We start from the raw sequence: 18,419 nt of genomic DNA on the forward strand, positions 1-18,419 counted from the left end.
TGCCCAAACCCCCCAACCAACTGGCACAGGCCTGAGCTTTTGGCAGCAACAGCAAAGCACTAAGTCCTGCCAGGAGAAACAGCTTTGAATTCAAACATAAAGCTAATCAAAATATGGACCACACATATGACGCATCCTGCCAACTATCTGATGAGTGTTGGGAGTAAAACACATCCACTCTTTTAAGAACCGCCCAAGGGCTTCCCAGGTGGCACTAGTGGTAAAGAATCTGCCTGCCAATGCAGGAGGCAGACCTGGGTTCGATCCCTGCATCAGGAAGATCCCCTAGAGGAGGAGATGGCGACCCACCCTGGTATTCTTGCCTAGAGAATTCCAGGGACACAGGAGTCTGGCAGGCTACAGTCCATGGGGTCAGAGAGTCAGACATGACTGATGCAACTTAGGGCATAGGGCACTCTCTCTGATCAGCTGTCATCAGAAATGATGTCCAATCTTTTCCAAAAAGCAAGATTCCCACCTCCCCTCCCCTCCAACTCAAGGCCAGCTTTAACACCTTGGGGGCCTACTGGACGACCAGTTTCTGAGGCCTCTAACCCATCCAGTGATGGCCCAGAGCTGGAGGGTGCAGTGACCAGTTTCCATCCACTGCCAGGGGAATCCTCAGGTGGGACCGGAGGCCAGGAGCTGGTCCTGGGAGGAAACACGAGGCTACTCTCTGGCAGGGCCTCTGGGTCAGCTCCCGGCCAATTCTGAGCCTCGGTTTTCTGTACCTGGAAAATGGAAGTAATGAAATGAGCTGCTTTAGATAGTTGTCCTTTAGGTGTCCTTCAGGTGCCCAGTGATGCTTGTTACTTCAAAAACCTTTATGCCTCTGAGCTGCCAAGGGGGTCACCAACTCCAAATTACTGAGCACAGAATTTTAGGAAGAAACTATTCATTATATTTTACACTCCTAGTAACCCATCTTCGGATAGACTGAAATAGTTTTCAGAATGACAGAAATAAAGGACAACACTGCACGGGTGATGGGGTCATGACATCTCCTGCGAGACCCACTGTCTGCTTATACCCAAGAGGGCGGGGTGCGCTGGGGAAGAAGAGCAGACACAGCTGTGAACGTGGAACCGGTATTGGGCACAAATGCCTGCTGCATGCTTGTGTGTGAAAGTTGCTCGGTTGTGTCCGACTCTTCAACCTCAAGGACTGTAGTCCATCAGGCTCCTCCGTCCATGGGACTCTCCAGGCAAGAATACTGGAGTGGAGTGCCATTTCATGACGTGTCCTAATTCCCCAGGCAGTCCCATGATACAAATGTGATTTCATCCATGACCCTGAATGAGGAAACTGGGGTGGAGATTGTCAGCTTTAAGATCATACGGGCTGGACGTGAAAGGCCTGAATTTGAATCCAGGTGCGTGGCTGGGAAAGCCTGGATACTAATCGCCATGCTGAACTGAAACAGTAAGTATGACGCATCCTACCTAAGCAGCTTGCACAGAAGCAGCTCCCGTGGAGACCAGCGGAGGCCCATCCCTGGCTGCCAACGTTAGCTTACGAGGAGGAGGGAGGGGGTGTGTTGGTGATGGTCCTCACGAGGATGGTCCATGCATGGCTGATGCACGGGACCCCAGGTTCTGCTAGGGACCCTGCTCCAGCAAGGGGACCGAGGCCAGTTCCTGGACAATTTACATATAGTCAGGACAGGGGGAGGGGGGAAGGAGGCAGCGTTGGAAGGGACCCCAGACGAGCCCAAGCCTCAGCGCTTCCCTGGCAGCATTCTTCCTCCTTAGAAGACACTGGTCATCACTGCCAGCCTCTGCTGTCTAAGGCTGAGTGCTGGGTCCCTGACCATTGTGCTCCAGTGGAGGCATCAGCAACCTTGCTTTTATAAATGTGTCTTGGGCAGGGAGCTGGGGAAGGTCCTGCTACGGACTGAATGTGCCCACAAATTTCCCAGGTTGAAGCCCTGATGAGATGGTATTTGGAGGTGGGGCCTTTGGGAGGTGCTAGGTCACGAGGGTGGGGTGTCCTAACGGGATTAGTGTCCTTTTAAGAACAGGAAGGGAAGTCAGCCCTCTGTCTACCCTCGAACACATGACACACGAGAAGTCCTCACCGGACACCTGGTCTGCTGGTGTTTTGGCCATGGACTTTTCAGCCTCCAGAACCTTGCGACATCAACACTGGGTGACGAAGCCACCCTGGATGTGGTGTGTGTTACAGCCCCAGCTAAGACAGACCCCTCCTGCATGCGCTTAACGAGGCTTCTTGCCTCTTGATAAAACTCTTTACCTAACTAAGCTTTAAAAAGAAAATGGAAGTCATTCAGTCGTGTCTGACTTTTTGCGACCCCATGGACTACACAGTCCATGGAATTCTCCAGGCCAGAATCCTGGAGTGGGTAGCCTTTCCCTTCTCCAGGGGATCTTCCCAACCCAGGCATCGAACCCAGGTCTCCCACGTTGCAGGCGGATTTTTTACCAGCTGAGCCACAAGGGAAGCTTTAAAAAGAGGGATATATATATATATATATATATATATATAGTTTGACTTTGCTGTCTCTTCTCTTAAGGCTTCCCTGGTGGCTCAGAGGGTAAAGCATCTGCCTGCAATATGGGAGACCCGGGTTTGATCCCTGGGTTGGGAAGATCCCCTGGATAAGGAAATGGCAACCCACTCCAGTACTCTTGCCTGGAGAATCCCATGGTCGGAGAAGCCTGGTAGGCCACAGTCCACGGGGTCGCAAAGAGTCGGACATGACTGAGCGACTTCACTTCTCTTAGGGCTTGCCTGGTGGCTCAGATGGTAAAGAATCTGCCAGCAATGTGAGAGACCCATGGAGACTCCCATGGACAGAGGAGCCTGGCAGGCTACAGTCCATGGGGTTGCAAAGAGTTCAACACAACTGAGCAACTAACAGGCTTCATCCACCCTCAGCGTCTTTCAAAATCCAGTTCTCAACATCTGCCTCAGGCACCTGTGTTGTGCCATTCAAATCTTCACAAATGGCTGGTCACCCATGGACTTTGGCCTGGAGGCTCCACTGGGGGATACTCAGGTCACAGGCAGACACACATGCTCCCGCTGTCAGCCTGAACAGCAGCCTCTAGACCTGAAGGAAGACAGGCTGGAGGGGGCAAGGTCAGCCCAATCAAGCCCGAGACCCACTGGGGAGACAGACCCGGGCCTGCGTCTCCTGCAGGAGCCCCGTGTGTGTGGAAATAAGAGGGTCCTCGGAAACCACTCCTCAACTTCTAATCAAAAAGGATGAGCAGGGCTTCCCGGTGGCTCCGCGGTAAAGAATCTGCCTGCCAATGCAGGAGACTCGTCTCCTGATCTGGGCAGGTCCCATGTGCCAATTAAGCCCAAGTGCCGCAACGACCAAGCCTGTGCTCCAGAGCCCGGGAGCTGCAACTACTGGAGCCCAAGCACCCGAGAGCCTGTGCTCTGCAACGAGACGCCGGCAGGAGAAGCCGTGCGCCGCAGCTACAGCAGACCCCACAGACCACAACTAGAGAAGCCAGAGCAGCAACCAAGACCAGCAGAGTCAAAACCAATCAGAGGAAGAAAATTTTAAAAAAGAACAAGCAGATGGTATCAACTGCCAGGTTTTCCACCAAGGTTCTCCCCTCCTGCTAGATCAGTGCCCCCAAGGGGTCACCCGGAGGTGACATGAGAATGTTTAGGGGTCCCCGGGCTGAGAGGTGCTCCAGTCATCGCGGGAGGAGGGGTCAGGGATGCTGGGTACACAGGACATCCCCGGTCAGGGAATGACCTCCCCCAAAACGCCGCAGAGCCAAGGGGAGCTGGTTGACACTCAGGAAACCCATCCCCGGAAACTAAAGACCTGGTGTTCTGACTTCAAGAAGAAATAGTACCCACAAATCACATTTTACTAGCTGTCCAATGCCGCCTTCCATTCATGTCCTGGGTTTTAATTGGATTTTATGAACTACCAGTACAAATCAGTATAATTCATTTTGTTTTTTTTACCCACCAACACCTTGACTGTTCTTGGAGCTTTTAAACAATGAGTTGATTGTGGGCAACCAGAAGGCAAGGCACCTGAGAGATAATTAGCTCCTGTATCTGGTGCTGGCTAATAAGTAATTTTCACATAAACATAGAAACCACCAAATGTTAACTGCATTTATTTTTTTTTAATAGTTGTAAAATGTAATAAAATGAGATTTTCAGAAGCATCTTGGTGACTGAGTAGAACAGCGTAATTGAAAAAACAAGTCACTGCCCCTCGGCTGGGCTGGAAGAACCCACCTCACAATCGTCCATCCCACTGGACGCTGGCGGGTGGAGTGACCTTTCACAAAAGACACTTCCTTGTGTTTCTTCTTGTGGAAGCCAGAAGCCAGGAAGAGCACCCTGCTTAGAAAAGACAGCGTTTGGTTCATACAGTCTGCTTTGGTTTATTTCAACAGGTAAGAGAGTGGTCCCCAGTTCCCCTGAGGAGAAAACGTGTTTTCAGACTTTTATCACCAGTCTGAATGAGTTTCCTTCTCTGTTAAGGTAAAAAGTACATTTTCCATTCCCTCCAGTGTTCAGTTGCTCCACTTCGGAAATACTCTTCAAATAAAGTATCCGTGTGCCCGTTTGGTCAGCAGCCCCAAGCCATGCCTTCCCCTTGATGACCGTCTGCAGGCCAGTCCCCACAGGGTCAGCGTTTGCCTCGGGTATGGGTCACAATCTGATGCTCTGAACTGAACCAATGCAGCAAAAAGTATCTTCTTAGAAAATACCAAAATTTAGCTAACTTGTGCTCTCTTCAGAAGGCTTGCAAACGGGTAATTAAATAAGCAGAATATAACTCATAAGCCAAAAAAAGTGCATTTTTAAATAAAATTAACAGAGATGGTTAAAACTACAACCAAGAAGATGAGCAGATTACTTCTGGTTAATATTGGGGGAGATGATACAGTAGCTACGAGTTTGTTTTCTCACTTTTAGTCCATTTGGTTTTGCTTACTATATTCACAAAGATCACCATGAGTGTGTCTTTGAATTTCACACGGTCTCCTTGCCAGCATCCTGATATCTCAGCTCCCAGACCCGACAGACGGGCTGATCACCCCTCAGACCGGGAGGCATGTGCTGGCCTTCCATCCTAATGAACTTTTTACAAAGCTGCTCTTCCTTCATGAATATTTCAATAAGCGCAGAACAACAGCTCTCGCTTTGCTGTAAACATGATCACAACCTCCATGCCATCAGTCTCATAATGAGGCCGTCTCTGTCGGTCCCCGCGGCTTGATGCGTTTGGGCTGCTGCTGCAGGCCAAGTGGGGGGCGTTTGATTCCTGTCGCATAAGCTACACAGGCAGAGAGAAACCCCCCCTCGTCCGTTTTACTAACCAGTCGAATGCTTTCCTTGCCCTTTGGGGGCAATCATTTTCCTTGTTGCAACTGCAAAAAGGAAAAAAAAAAAAAAAGCGTCTCCGCACCCCCGGTTCCCTGCAGGCCGTTCACGACTTCTTGCCGCCCGCCTTGTGCCTCTGTCTGCGGAGGTGGGCCTCGATCTCGTGCCTGAACACCAGCATCCCCAGCTGCCCGTGCGACGCCTCGTTCATGGCCTTGGACTGCATGCACATCCGGTACTGCTCGGGCGCCAGCTCGTCCTCGCAGCGCTTCTCGTGCCACAGGTGGAAGAGGCCCCGTGCGGGCGCGCGCACCACCACCAGGCTGCTGTGCAGGTACTTGCGGTAGAGGTGCACGTCCTCGCCGCCCCAGCCTCGGATGGCCAGGTCGAAGCCGCCTGCGGGGCAGAAGACACGGCTGAACGCGCGCCGGGGGCCCGGCCCCGCGCAGCACCGTCGCGCTCGGCAGGAGCAGCCCGGGGTGGGGGGGGGTCTCCCCGCCCCGACCCCCGAGTCCGGGCGCTGCGCGTCTGCCGGGAGTCTGGGCAGCGCAGCCCAGCTGTCGTCATAGCAACGCGGGGGGCAGCGATGCCCGCAGCGCCCCCCACGTCCCAACCCAAACCTCTGAACGGAAATTCCTGGCACTCTGTTCGGACGTGGCCCCCTCCTGCCCCTGCAGAGGAGAGAGCAGGGAGGGCCCGGAGGTGTGAAAAATTCATGTCCCTCAAAAGCGCCCTGGCTCCTGCGGACTGAAGGAGCCCCCAAAGCTGTGAGTGGCCCCCGAGAGCCGGGACTTTAAAAGGACTGGTCTCCCAGTTCTGAAGTTTTACTTCAGACCTCTTACTTCACACCACAGTGGCTCCTTCCCACCTTTGTGAATGGTGGCACCCACCTGTCTATTAACTTAAAGCCACCACATCTCGGACAGAATCAGGAAGCACTGGCCACTTTTTTGTCACTGTTACTTGCTTCCCGAGAGTTCTTGGCCTCGCAGAAGAAACAGTGAATCAATGCTCAGTGGCTTTGTCATTTAGCTGGATTCCCTGCAGCCCCCAGGCCACGCTGCTCTGATGGAGCCAGAAGTGGCAGGGGCACACTCGACACAGCCCTGCCTGTGAGCAGGGCCACGGGGCAGTTGAGGACACATGCAGGATTCTGGGTCGGGCCGGATTCAAGTCTTGGTTGTCACATCAGCGGCCACTGTGCCTCTCTTAAGTCCAAATTCGATAAACGTACATCATCGCAGAATCACTTTTCCTTGCACACAGAGCAAGGAAACAAGTGTTTCTCAAAATGGAAATTTCCTTCAGAAAAGTTTTAAAATAGGTTCTTTTTGAAAATTGGATTTATACATAATAGCCGAAGAATTGATGCTTTTGAACTGTGGTGCTGGAGAAGACTGTTGAGAGTCCCTTGTACTGCAAGGAGATCCAACCAGTCCATCCTAAAGGAGATCAGTCCTGGGTGTTCATTGGAAGGACTGATGCTAAAGTTGAAACTGCAATACTTTGGCCACCTCATGCGATGAGTTGACTCACTGGAAAAGAGTCTGATGCTAGGAAGGATTGGGGGTGGGAGGAGAAGGGGACGACAGAGAATGAGATGGCTGGATGGCATCACCGACTCAATGGACACGAGTTTGAGTGAACTCCGGGAGTTGGTGATGGACAGGGAGGCCTGGCGTGCTGTGATTCATGCGGTCGCAAAGAGTCGGACATGACTGAGCGACTGAACTGAATTTAGGCCATTTATAGAGAAATCAAAGAACACCCATGGTGACCTGCTGGGAATCTGAGCACACTCACCAGAGACCCTTGACTTGTGTGTTCTGTTGTTTCTCACAGGACTTAACTTCAAGGCATTAGGTGTTTTTTGTTGGTTTTTTTTTTTTTTTTTCTATTTTCTGGCTGTGCCACACGGCATGCAGGATCTTAGTTCCCTGACCAGGGATCGAACCTGTGCCTCCTACAGTGGAAGCTCAGCGTCTTAAACACTAGACCTCCAGGAAGTCCCTTGGGCTTTTATTTAGTTAGGTGATTTTTTTGAGGGTCCTCAAATAGGAAAAGGAGTACGTCAAGGCTATATATTGTCACCCTGCTTATTTAACTTATATGCAGAGTACATCATGAGAAACGCTGGGCTGGAAGAAGCACAAGCTGGAATCAAGATTGCCGGGAGAAATATCAATAACCTCAGATATGCAGATGACACCACCCTTATGGCAGAAAGTGAAGAAGAACTAAAGAGCCTCTTGATGAAAGTGAAAGGGGAGAGTGAAAAAGTTGGCTTAAAGCTCAACATTCAGAAAACGAAGATCATGGCATCTGGTCCCATCACTTCATGGGAAATAGATGGGGAAACAGTGGAAACAGTGTCAGACTTTATTTTTGGGGCTCCAAAACCACTGCAGATGGTGACTGCAGCCATGAAATTAAAAGAAACTTACTCCTTGGAAGGAAAGTTATGACCAACCTAGATAGCATATTAAAAAGCAGAGATATTACTTTGCCAACAAAGGTCCGTCTAGTCAAGGCTATGATTTTTCCTGTGGTCATGTATGGATGTGAGAGTTGGACTGTGAAGAAAGCTGATCACCGAAGAATTGATGCTTTTGAACTGTGGTGCTGGAGAAGACTGTTGAGAGTCCCTTGTACTGCAAGGAGATCCAACCAGTCCATCCTAAAGGAGATCAGTCCTGGGTGTTCATTGGAAGGACTGAAGCGGAGGCTGAAGCTTCAATATTTTGGCCACCTCATGTGAAGAGTTGACTCATTGGAAAAGACTCTGATGCTGGGAAAGACTGAAGGCAGGAAGAGAAGGGGACAACAGAGAATGAGATGGCTGGATGCCATCACCAACTCTATGGACATGAGTTTGGGTGAACTCCGGGAGGTGGTGATGGACAGGGAGGCCTGGCGTGCTGCGGTTCATGGGGTCGCAAAGAGGTCGGACACGACTGAGCGACTGAACTGAACTGATAGTCCCTGATGTCTACCAAACTTCCTAGAACTCCTCAGATCGACTCACTGACCTTACAAGGAGAAGCCCAAGGCCTTGGGCGAGAGGGAAGGTGGCGAAGAGACAGCAAGACTGGGGACCCCCAGGAGATGCGAAGGTGGGGTCTCCATGTGAGGATGGGCCTCTGGGGACCACCCGAGACCCTGGGCCCAAGATCACGAATCTGGCCTGTTCATTTGTCCTCTGGTCATGTACAATCCACGCTATTCCCTTTAGAGGCTGGAGAGTGGGTGCTGCCCTGGGGAGTGACGTGCTGTCTCCCAGGAGACAGGAAACCCCTGGGACTCTCTAGCTGTGAGGTCCCTCTGCCTCTCTGAGACTTGGCCTCCAATCTACAACAGGGGGGCCTTTCCCCTCTGGGTTCTAGATGTGTGTGTGTGCATGCATGCACGTGCGTGTAGGCATCGGTGTATGCATGTGTGTGTGTGTACACGTGTGCCTGTTGACAGTGGCTGCATACTGGGGACCTGAAGTGACGTCCAGGATTTTCACAGATTCAGCACAGAGAAACTGGGACCCTCCCAGCCCTTCTTTCCAGGGGATCCCCTCCCCGTGGAGGATGCTCTGTGCAGAGGGCGCAGGGCCAGGCCCTGAGCGACTTGGTCTGGAGACACGTTTATGCAGTGACCTCCCGGGGAGCGGCCTTCTTAGGGACCCGCACAGTTTCCATCGGGGAACAGGCTCTGGGCTCACCTATGTTGATGAAGTCGGACCGGTACTGGCACGTCATCCCGAACCCGAAATCTCTCCAGAATCCAGTCTCCTTCTTTATGACCTGCAGGGAGAGGGCCATCACTAGACGGAGGGGGATGGAGTGAGCGCGGAGGGGGCGCTGCTGACACAGCCACCCCCTGGTGGGGGCGCGGACGAGCGGGCACAGCAAACCCCCCGTTCCCAACAGGCCTGGGGACTTCTGGCACCTCCGGCTGGGGTGTTTCTAGGTGTAGGCTTGCGCGCGCACACACACACACACTCAGAGACCAGTGGGGAGGGCCGGTTCGGGGCAGCACCATGGAAAATCCGTTCGTGTGTCCAACCGGGCAACGGGCTGGGGACGTTTGAAAGAAGGAGAGAGAAGGACCTGGAACTTGGCCATCGTGGCCCAGGGCGCCAACAGGACCCCCTCGGGGGATGAAAAGAAAGCCCGAGGCAGCAGTACTGGCCCATGACGAGGACACAGTGAGGCCAGGTCCTGGGGACACGCTCTGTCCACTCATCCACGGACTACTTTAGTGCCATCTGCTCCCCCAGTCTGAGTAGTTGGGAGGGCTCCCCTCTGGGTGAGGATGCAAGCTGTAAAAAGCTGGGCCGGGCCATGTGCATGTCTCACTTCAAAAGTCCATTTGCAAAATACTTGCTGGAGCAGCAAGACTTCAAAGGTGTTTTATTATTATTTATATACGTGCGGCTGCAGTAAACCTGGAAACAGATTTGTGACCGTACTGGTTATTTTTCCCGATTCATTCTGAAAGATCACGTTGGTGCTGGGAGGAAAGGAGGCCCCCCAGCAGGGCCCCCTCCCGCCTGTGGTCTCCACCTGGGACACCAGGCCTGGGTCTCCGCTAACTGGAAACGGCTCGGCCTGACCCACGAGCCTGCCGGCCAGCACATCTATCTCAAGCAGGCCCCCCAGTCCCTCTGTTCCTCTTCTTTAATCAGGAGCTTGAGCTGAGTCGCCCCGAGGGCTCGTCCAGCCCAGCACCCAAACACCCACCCCCTTCCGCCCTCACCTTGCCAGGGGCTCACTCTATTCGTGAGTGTGTGCATTGTTGCTTCAGTCCTGTCCAACTCTTTGTGACCCCATGGACTGTAGACCACCAGGCTCCTCTGTCCATGGGATTCTTCAGAAGAATACTGGAGTGGGTTGTGATGCCCTCCTCCAGGGGATCTTCCAAGCCCACGATCAAACACGCTTGTCCTGGGACTCCTGTATTGCAGGCGGATTCTGTACTGTTGAGCCACCAGGGAAGCTCCACTCTATCCACTCCACAGGCTAAACTACACTCAACAAATGGCCTGCAGAAGCGGTGATGGACCTAACATTCCCTTTACTCTGCAACCAATGAGACCACCGTATTCCCCTGCAATCTACACACACAGAGATCATCGGCACCCCGCCTGGCATGAACCAGACCAAGGAGAAGAAGGGCCAGGAGGGGGCCTGTGTCCTCCCAGCTCGACTCCAGAACAAAGGCCTGCTGCGGGATAAGCCCCCAGCAACGATTTTATTAGTATCAGCTGGAGAGATTTCACAGGGCAGGAAAGCCTAGGAAAATCTCCACTGCGTCCCTTTTTAAAAATGGCTTCTGCTCCATCCCAGCAGTGGCAGGGACACTGTTTCTCCCACAGCTGGTGGCTCCTGTCCTTTCTGGCGGTGGGGACAAGGCCTGGGTAAAAATGCAGTGAGAGAGCCGCGCCAGCACCCAACTTCAGACGTGTGGCGGAGGTCTCCCTGGAATTTGACAGAAAGCCCCAAGCGGGAAAACAAGGGCCAGTGCTGGGGAAGAAAGAGGGATTACGGAGGTGGCCAGCCAGGACCCGCTGAGTGGACGCAGAGCCCGGCAAGGTGTGGCCCTCGCCTGGGGACAGTGGGACAGAGGAAGGTGACCTGTGGGCGGGGACACTTCTCAACGCTGGCTCTGAAGCCTGCAGGGCACGGAAAGCCAGTATCTGAAGAGCCTGTGGACATTCAGCCCTTCGTCAGAACGGACCTGGTGGTGCCCTCAGCAGGTACCGTCGGGGGCCAGATGGGCACGCTGGCCAAGTCCACGCCCTTCAAATGGAGCCCAAGGAGCCTCGAGTATGTGCCAAACCACAGCCCAGCCCCATCCAAGCCCTGCAGTAGGGTAGCTCCCTCCGCCCTGAGGCAATCAGAATAAAACCCACGGGGAACCTCCGGGGCCCACAGAGGCCCCAGGTGATCTGCTCCTGCCTGCCCCCCCGCCATCTCGGGTCCCTGCGAATGTGCCAGGCTCACAGGCCTCCAAAGGCTGGGCACCTGCCAGACACCACCCGGCCAGGGTCACCCACCACGGGGCTCTGCTGAGAGCGGTCACCCTGACCCCCCGCCAGTGTCAGCTCCCACCTGCGTCCCGCTGGCCAGCTGACGCTTTCCCTGAAATGCCAGGGCTCCTGGAAGCGCTCCTGCTGATGGGCTGCTTCTGTCTGCCGTCCGCACCCCCCACCACTGGCGAACACAGGCTCCGGGTCTCCTTCACAGCTAGACCTGCAGCCCCCAGACCACCGTGCACAGGTGCTGGCCCTCAGTCATTCCTCTGCCAGAGAAGCAGCATGGCCGGCCGCCAGAGCCAGGCGCAGCTCGGGGAGGGAGCGCTTAGCCGCAAGGAGCTCGGTCCAAGGCCTAGGCGTCCACCGAGGAGACTCCCAGAACTGTGCAATCTGACCCACAGATAGAAAGGCTTCCGCCGTCCTAGGCTCCGAGCAGATGGCTCGACTTCTTAGAACCTCTGCCCCCGGCTCCCGGAAGGGCACAGCGACACACACGGGCAATGTCCACCACGTCGGAGGAGGAGGAGACTGCAGACGACGGTGATGCCATAAGGGCAGCATCACCCAGCTGGGATCACACCCGTTTCCAGCGCTCTGCTCGTCACAAGGCTGCCTGCCCCTCCGCCAGCCCCGTCTCCACGCCCCGAGCCCAGCAGGCACTGCCCTTGCCAGCCACACCCCGCGGGACAGTGGTCACTTGACAGGAGTGATGACTTCCGATCAGGACTGAACGCCAAGCCCAGATCGGCCTCTCCCCACAGATGCAGGAAGGCGGCTCCCCGCAATCATGCGGGAAGCACACTGGGTCAGAAGGTAAACTAAACTACAAATACTCAGGCAGAGTATTTCCTCTACGTCAGAGACAGGCTGCCCAGGACCAAGGCTGCTGTGTCTGGCCAGCCTCACGTCACCAGAAACCCCACAGGCCTGGGGTCTGCAGGCCTGCCTCTCACCTGACGTGATGCTCTGCTGACGTCCTGGGATGCTCCGTAAACACCTTCCGGGAAGGGCCTGCCCCGGGCCAGGCATCATGCAGCGAGCGGCAGACACCGTGGTCTGCGGGTCCCAGGGCCAGGCTGCCCCTCACCCTGCTGTAGGCCCCTGGGGGTCCAGGCCCCAAGGCTGCACCGCGTGTGCATGGGCCTCGGGCTGGGAGCTGGAATGACTCGCCCACCATCACTCACAGCCAGTCTGGCCTGAGCCCCGATCAGCACCAGCGTGGCTGGGACAGAGACCATTTCTCAAGAAGGAAGGTATTCCGCAAGCCACAGCTTTCAAAGAATGGGTTTAAAAATGGACTCAACTGCCACCTGCTTCAAGACTTGCAGTGACTCACACTTTTCCACCAGTCTCCTTTTACCTGCATTAAAAAATGAGGTCTCTTCTGAAGGATTTCATGCTGGATCAGGACTCAGTCCTGGGAGCTGTGACCCAAAGTTAGACCCACTGCCCCCTGGAAGCATATGGAACCGAGAACATGCCCCCACTTCCGCTGCTGCAGTCAGGGAGTCCCCGACCTGCCCCGCCCCCCAGCATGGGGCTTCTGAACAAGTGACACCCGCCCCTGAGCTGCAAGGTTCTCCCTGTGATGTGAGCGGGACAGTCCTTTTCACCGGAGCACACAGGCAGAGAATGCCAGCTGCCCCAAGGCCACGGACACAGCATGTGTTAATGGGACTCTCGGTTCTCAGGGAGAGTCTGCTAGTGGAACAAACAGAAACAGACCATAAGGATGGCCCAGGCCCAGTTATCAGTTCTTAGAAGTTTAAACTGAAATTCGGGCCAGTGGCAAAGTCCTCTTTGAATGAAAGGAGAGAGAAGGGTCTAAGCAGAGAGAGCTGAGGCCGGGCCTGCATACCAGGCGCACGCTGACCTCTCGTCAGACAGTTGGGGGGGCAGGACCACATGGCAGAGGGAGCGGCCAGGCATCGTGACCTCAGTGCTGGAGAGGAGATGGCCCTGGGTAGGGGGGAGGCGGGCAGCTCGGAAGACCCCAGGCTGGGCTGCCCGCCTGGCAGAGCAGCAGGTCACACCCGGGTACAAGGGTTTGCAGACAACTCCCCTGTGATCAGTCTGAGAGTCAGATTGTGGAGGGCAGTTCATCTGCAAAGGAACCAGGGGTCAAGGCTGTGCTGGTGTGGCCGGGATCAGCAAGGAAATCTCTCCTCAGCTCTGTTCTGAGACGTCAGAGGGCACCTAAACCAGGCCCCATGGGAGGACTGACGTCTGGAAGACAGGCAGCTCCTTCTCCCTTCACAGACGGGGCTTTAAACCCTTCATTTGGAGCACACTACACGGCACGTGGGATGTTAGTTCCCTGAGCAGGGATCAAACCCGTGTCCCCTGCATTGGAAGTGCAGAATCTTAACCACCGGACCATCAGTGAAGTCCTCAAAGATTTTTTTTTTTTTTAATGGAATTAATCTGTGTTTTGGAATTGCATCTCTGGCCTAAGGTGACAGAGAGACTGGAGCGTAGGAGGATTCCTGACATCATCTTGCTGGGGGCCTCAGCAAGAACTGACAAGGCTCAAACCAGGAAAGGGGATGTCTGAAATTAGCAATTATTTAAATTAGGGTTTTTCCTTTCTTGGAAGGCTGTTTCTACATGAAAGCATCAGCAAGGCTCATCTCAGGTTTAAAACTCAATAGGTCAAACAACAGTATGAAATCCCATGATTTCACTTAATGCTGATTACTAACTGTACTCAAATGTACAGAAAGCAGTAACCCGAACACAAAAGAAGTCCCCTTAAATTTGGTTTCTCACCTTTGTCTGCCAGCAAATGTCATCAAATGTCATCCAATGTCAGAGGCAACAGCCAGAGTGACAACTGGTACCCAGGCCACATCCGCGGGGCTGCTGGCAAAGCCTGCCTCTTGTCGGGACGTGGCTGTCACCTGTTATGGCCGAGTTCTGCATCTGAGCTCTGCCTGCCCCTTGATACTGACGTGTTCCAGCGAAGGCTCTCGAGAATTTGTTAATATGTCTGTGTCGGCTGTTTCAAGACTGAGCCAAAGTGAACCCCTGGCAGGACGCCTTTCCTACTCCACCCGCCTCCGATCACCACCTTTTATTGCACGCCCTCCCTGTACCCGCGCGTCCTCTCTGCCACATTAACTTCTGGGGTTGGCTGTTCTCTGACATTTCCCTTCTGTTTCTGTTCTCACCTAGATCCTGAGCGAAACTGCTTCCACCATGCTAGGGACGTGAATCCCAGTATGGACCTGAGCTCTAGCTGGCTGTGTGACCCTGGTCGAGTCTAGCAGAAAAAAGTGAAGGTCTCGGGTGTACTTGGAGGTGAGTGGCCAAGGCTGCAGGAGAGCTCAGAGGCCTCGGGCTGTGGACACAGCGACCTGAGTTCTGCTTCTGACTTGACTACTTATTCTGAGGATCCAAGAAACTGGTTTGACCAGATCCTCCGGCTTCCCTACAGGGACGGCAGCAAAAGGATGCAACTTTTAAACTGTTCAATGAAATGAATTCTCTGCAAGCAAGTAAGGCCTTGATGTGAAGCTGAACCATGAAGCCCATTCAACGTCAAATGTAAAGCAGTTCTTTGTTTAAAATCAGAGGAACTTTTTCCTGAATGGTTCAAAGAAAACAAACCTGGAATTCGAGTCCCACTGGAGCCCTATGAGAAGCTAAGAACTCTATGGAAAGGACATGTGAAATTTCTCTGTCTCGACAGGGGCTGTTATCACCCCTAAGTAGGTAAAAATTGGTTCTTGGGGAGTGAAGAACTCTTACAGTGTTGATGTGTGAAGCACCTACATATACACACAGCACGCTGAGTCAGACAAAGAAGCTGCGATATTCAAACTTCCCTGGGGGGAAGAGAGGATGATGGTCAGGCTCCAACTGGGACGGGGTACAGAATCACCCTTGTCCAGCCTGGAGCAGCCCAAGCTGGAACTTTCTGGAAAAGGTCATTATATATCAGCTGCCAGAGAAAAACAGGAAGGGGACCCAGGATGGGGCGGGGCGGGGGGGGAAGGGAGGTAACAGATTTTCCTACATCTGGAAGCTTCAACACAGAATTGGCCCTCCAAACGAATTTCTTAGAACACGTGTTCAATGAAATCAGTTTCCTTCCCCGCTGCAGGAAAGCACTGAGGACTCCAGCACTCCTCGGGGTCACAGGGCAGCTTCCATTCTCCACCCTGAGAGGCGACAGAACACAGCTTGACCTCCACAAGAGACGGGGCCCTGAGGCAGTGGCCCCCGCCCTCAGCCTGAGCCGGCATCGGCTTTAGACAAGCCCGCTGATCTCTGCAGACGATGGCAGCCAGGTGACAACACTGGGGGGCACGCTTTCCAGTGGCACAGGGACCCTCTGCTGCCTTCACCCACCTTCCTGAAAGCTACACTGTTTCTCTGCTTAAAGGACCAGCGAAGACATCTCAGCTTAAGGAGCGCCTGGGTGCCGTGTCTACCCATCACCTGTGCACCAGGATCTCAGCACAGAAGTCCCTCTGGCACTCCTGTGAAAGCCACCTGGCCAGTGACACTTCCGATGCTAATGGAATGGTGACCTGGAGCAGTGATCTGGCCCTGCATCCCTAACTCACTGTGTGCCCGGGGGGTCAGCCACCTCTTCCAAACTTCCATCTTCTACCTGTCTAATCGGAGTCTGAATCTCAGCTTTCTTACCTCCTAGCATTTTGCAATAAAAAAGGGAAAATGTGCTTTGTCCATAATGCAACGATAACTGGTTTCAAAAATGCCAGAAGAAAGCTATAAAGGTATGAAACTACCTTTCCGTAAGGTATTGCTCCTATTAACTTCCCACTTTTAAATACTGCAAGTACTTTTTAATGGATGAGGTGCTGGAGCAAAGGCCAGAAAATCTGCCAAACTTACAAATTACTTAAGGAAGCAACCCCCAGATTTCCACTCACCTCCACTCGTGGCCAGGTGCCCCTGGAGATGACAGACATGAAACAGAGCACCCCTCACCCAGGCCCCAAGGGGAGCACTCACCAGCTGCTGCTCTAAGGCAGGGACTGCGTCGTGATGGCCGTATATTATGCCAGGATTGTACTGACTGAAAAGGACGGGATAAAACACCTTCTTCCCTGCAAACCACAAAACAAACATTGGCTTAAAGGGACAGATAAAGCTACTAGGCTTATTCATTTATATTCAACCCTCGGACACACCCCTGGTGTCTGCATCCACTTCCATGTTTCCCTGACAGATCTTAGACCTGCAGCAGGTAGACCAGATGGACAGACTTGGATTCCTGACTTCCCAGCACAGGGGTTATGTTCCAAGGGCTGATGGCCAGTGGCTCCAGCATTGGACCCCACCAGTGGGAATGGGTATGAATAAGGGTCCCAATGTCCCCTGCCCTGCCAGACTTTAACCCTTTAACTACTGGCTCTCAGGGCAGTCGGCCAGGGTGACCTCAGGCAGCAGGAACAGACTCAGGGAGCCCAGGGTGGCTGCTCTTTATCCACTGACACAGAAGCATTTCAGGTTTTTTAACAACCGACACAGCCATTCCAGCAGCTAGCAGTTGAGTGTCAGCCTTGCCACTGAGTCCCAGGCTTTGAGAACGGTTTTTGGGTCGTGGGTTCTTTCTGCTCGGGGCCCCTCCTGCCTGGGGGCTGCCCGCAGGCACGCCCTCCCTGTGGTTTCAGCCCTCATCCTCCCCACCACACTTGCTCCTGGTTGCCCCCCTAAAGCTGACCTCTCTCAGAGAACGGAAAAGGGGTTATAAACACAGCCCTGGGACTGAAAGCCCAGTGCTACGCTGGCCGACAGGCCCCCAGCACAACACCAGAGAAGGAATTGATGAGACGGCTCCCCTGACTCCATCACTGGGGGGCTGAAGGCTGATGTGGGGGCTGGGGGTCAAAGTGAGCTGTGCCAAGAAGGGTGCCCGGGAGGGGAGCCCACCTGGCTGCGTGTTCAGCCTGCAGGTGTTGAGGAACTCGGAGGTGAAGTAGATGTCCACGTCGCAGAAGAAGAGCAGCACATTGCTGCCCTTCCAGGAGCGGGCGCCCACGTCCAGCCCCTTCCCCCGAGAGAACTCCCCGCTCAGCTGGATGAAGGTGAAGTTCCTGAAGTTGGCAGCTCTGAAAGGGAGACCAGACACGTCACTCAGGGGCCCAGGGTCGCAGGACAGAACTCTCTGGAAAATACACGGCCAAGGCCCACAGCACCTTGCCACGTGCCCTCTGTGACCCGAGGGCCTGGGATTAAGGGCATGAGAATATCTAGTAAAGTTTTGACGTGTTTTGACGCTCAATCGTGTCCAACTCCTTGCGACCCAGTGGACTATAGCCCGCCAGGTGCCTCTGTCCATGGAATTCTCCAGGCAAGAATACTGGAAGGGATAGCTTGTCCCTTTTCCAGGGTTGTTTGCAACCCAGGGATGGAACGCAGGTCTCCTGCGTTGCAGGCAGATTCTTTACCGTCTGAGTCAATATAAGTACCAATTTATTTCTTGTTTCTTCCCATTTTGAAAACAACCATCATGGCTACTGTGAGGGAGAGAACACGACCCAGTGAAGACCAGGCAACAGAACCTGGGACAACCCCATGGTCCTGGAGCCAATGAAACCATTGGCCAAGGAAATACAACCATGCTGCCATGGCCCCACCAAGCAGTTCCTCATCAGTATTGAAGTCCAGGAGCCCAGCAGGATGGTCTGGGTCTATCCACAGACACTTACACCTGGATCCCCTTTCCCACCCACAGATGAAGCAGCCGAACATGCCAAGGACAGGACACTGGGGTTCAGAAGGCTGGGGTGTCTGAGGCCTGGCTCTCCTGTGCATTAAGGCTGTGATCTAAGCAAGCCCATCAATCTCCTGGAGCCTCAGTGGCCTCATCTGCAAAACAGGTATAACGACACCTTCCTTAACTGCTCAGAGTTACCGGTGAGGCAAGCGTGGCCAGGAACATAAAACACTGGTAAGCATCAGCCAGTCTGTTACCAGCACAGGGCTGGGTAACGGAGTCCAGCTGTTTCTTCACTTGGCTGTTCCTGCCCAGAACCTTCTGAAATGGGGCGTGTCTTGAACAAAAGTTCCAGGAATTCATCCAGTACCG

At 53.8% G+C, this 18,419-nt stretch overlaps 1 protein-coding gene across 16 annotated transcripts in view; it reads right to left on the minus strand.

Annotated features, from left to right (window-relative positions):
- Nucleotides 1–4,097: 4,097 nt before the first annotated feature.
- Nucleotides 4,098–18,419, minus strand: part of CSGALNACT1 (chondroitin sulfate N-acetylgalactosaminyltransferase 1) — a 342,047-nt gene continuing 327,725 nt past the window's right edge. For 15 of the 16 annotated variants that reach the window (XM_055416694.2, XM_055416690.2, XM_055416697.2 and 12 more), the window contains 4 exons: nt 17,261–17,439; nt 16,340–16,434; nt 9,041–9,122; nt 4,098–5,727 (listed from right to left, as the gene is read on the minus strand). In XM_055416694.2, coding sequence (XP_055272669.2) covers nt 5,438–5,727; nt 9,041–9,122; nt 16,340–16,434; nt 17,261–17,439 — 646 coding nt within the window. In that variant the 3' untranslated portion in view covers nt 4,098–5,437. Of the gene's footprint in view, nt 5,728–6,221; nt 8,130–9,040; nt 9,123–16,339; nt 16,435–17,260; nt 17,440–18,419 lie in introns of all 16 variants that reach the window. The other variant, XR_016036499.1, reaches the window with a different exon arrangement.

This window comes from Moschus berezovskii, chromosome 26 (genome assembly GCF_049115385.1).
Source record: "Moschus berezovskii isolate FMDL1 chromosome 26, NW_MosBer_1.0, whole genome shotgun sequence".
Taxonomy (NCBI): Eukaryota; Metazoa; Chordata; class Mammalia; order Artiodactyla; family Moschidae; genus Moschus; species Moschus berezovskii.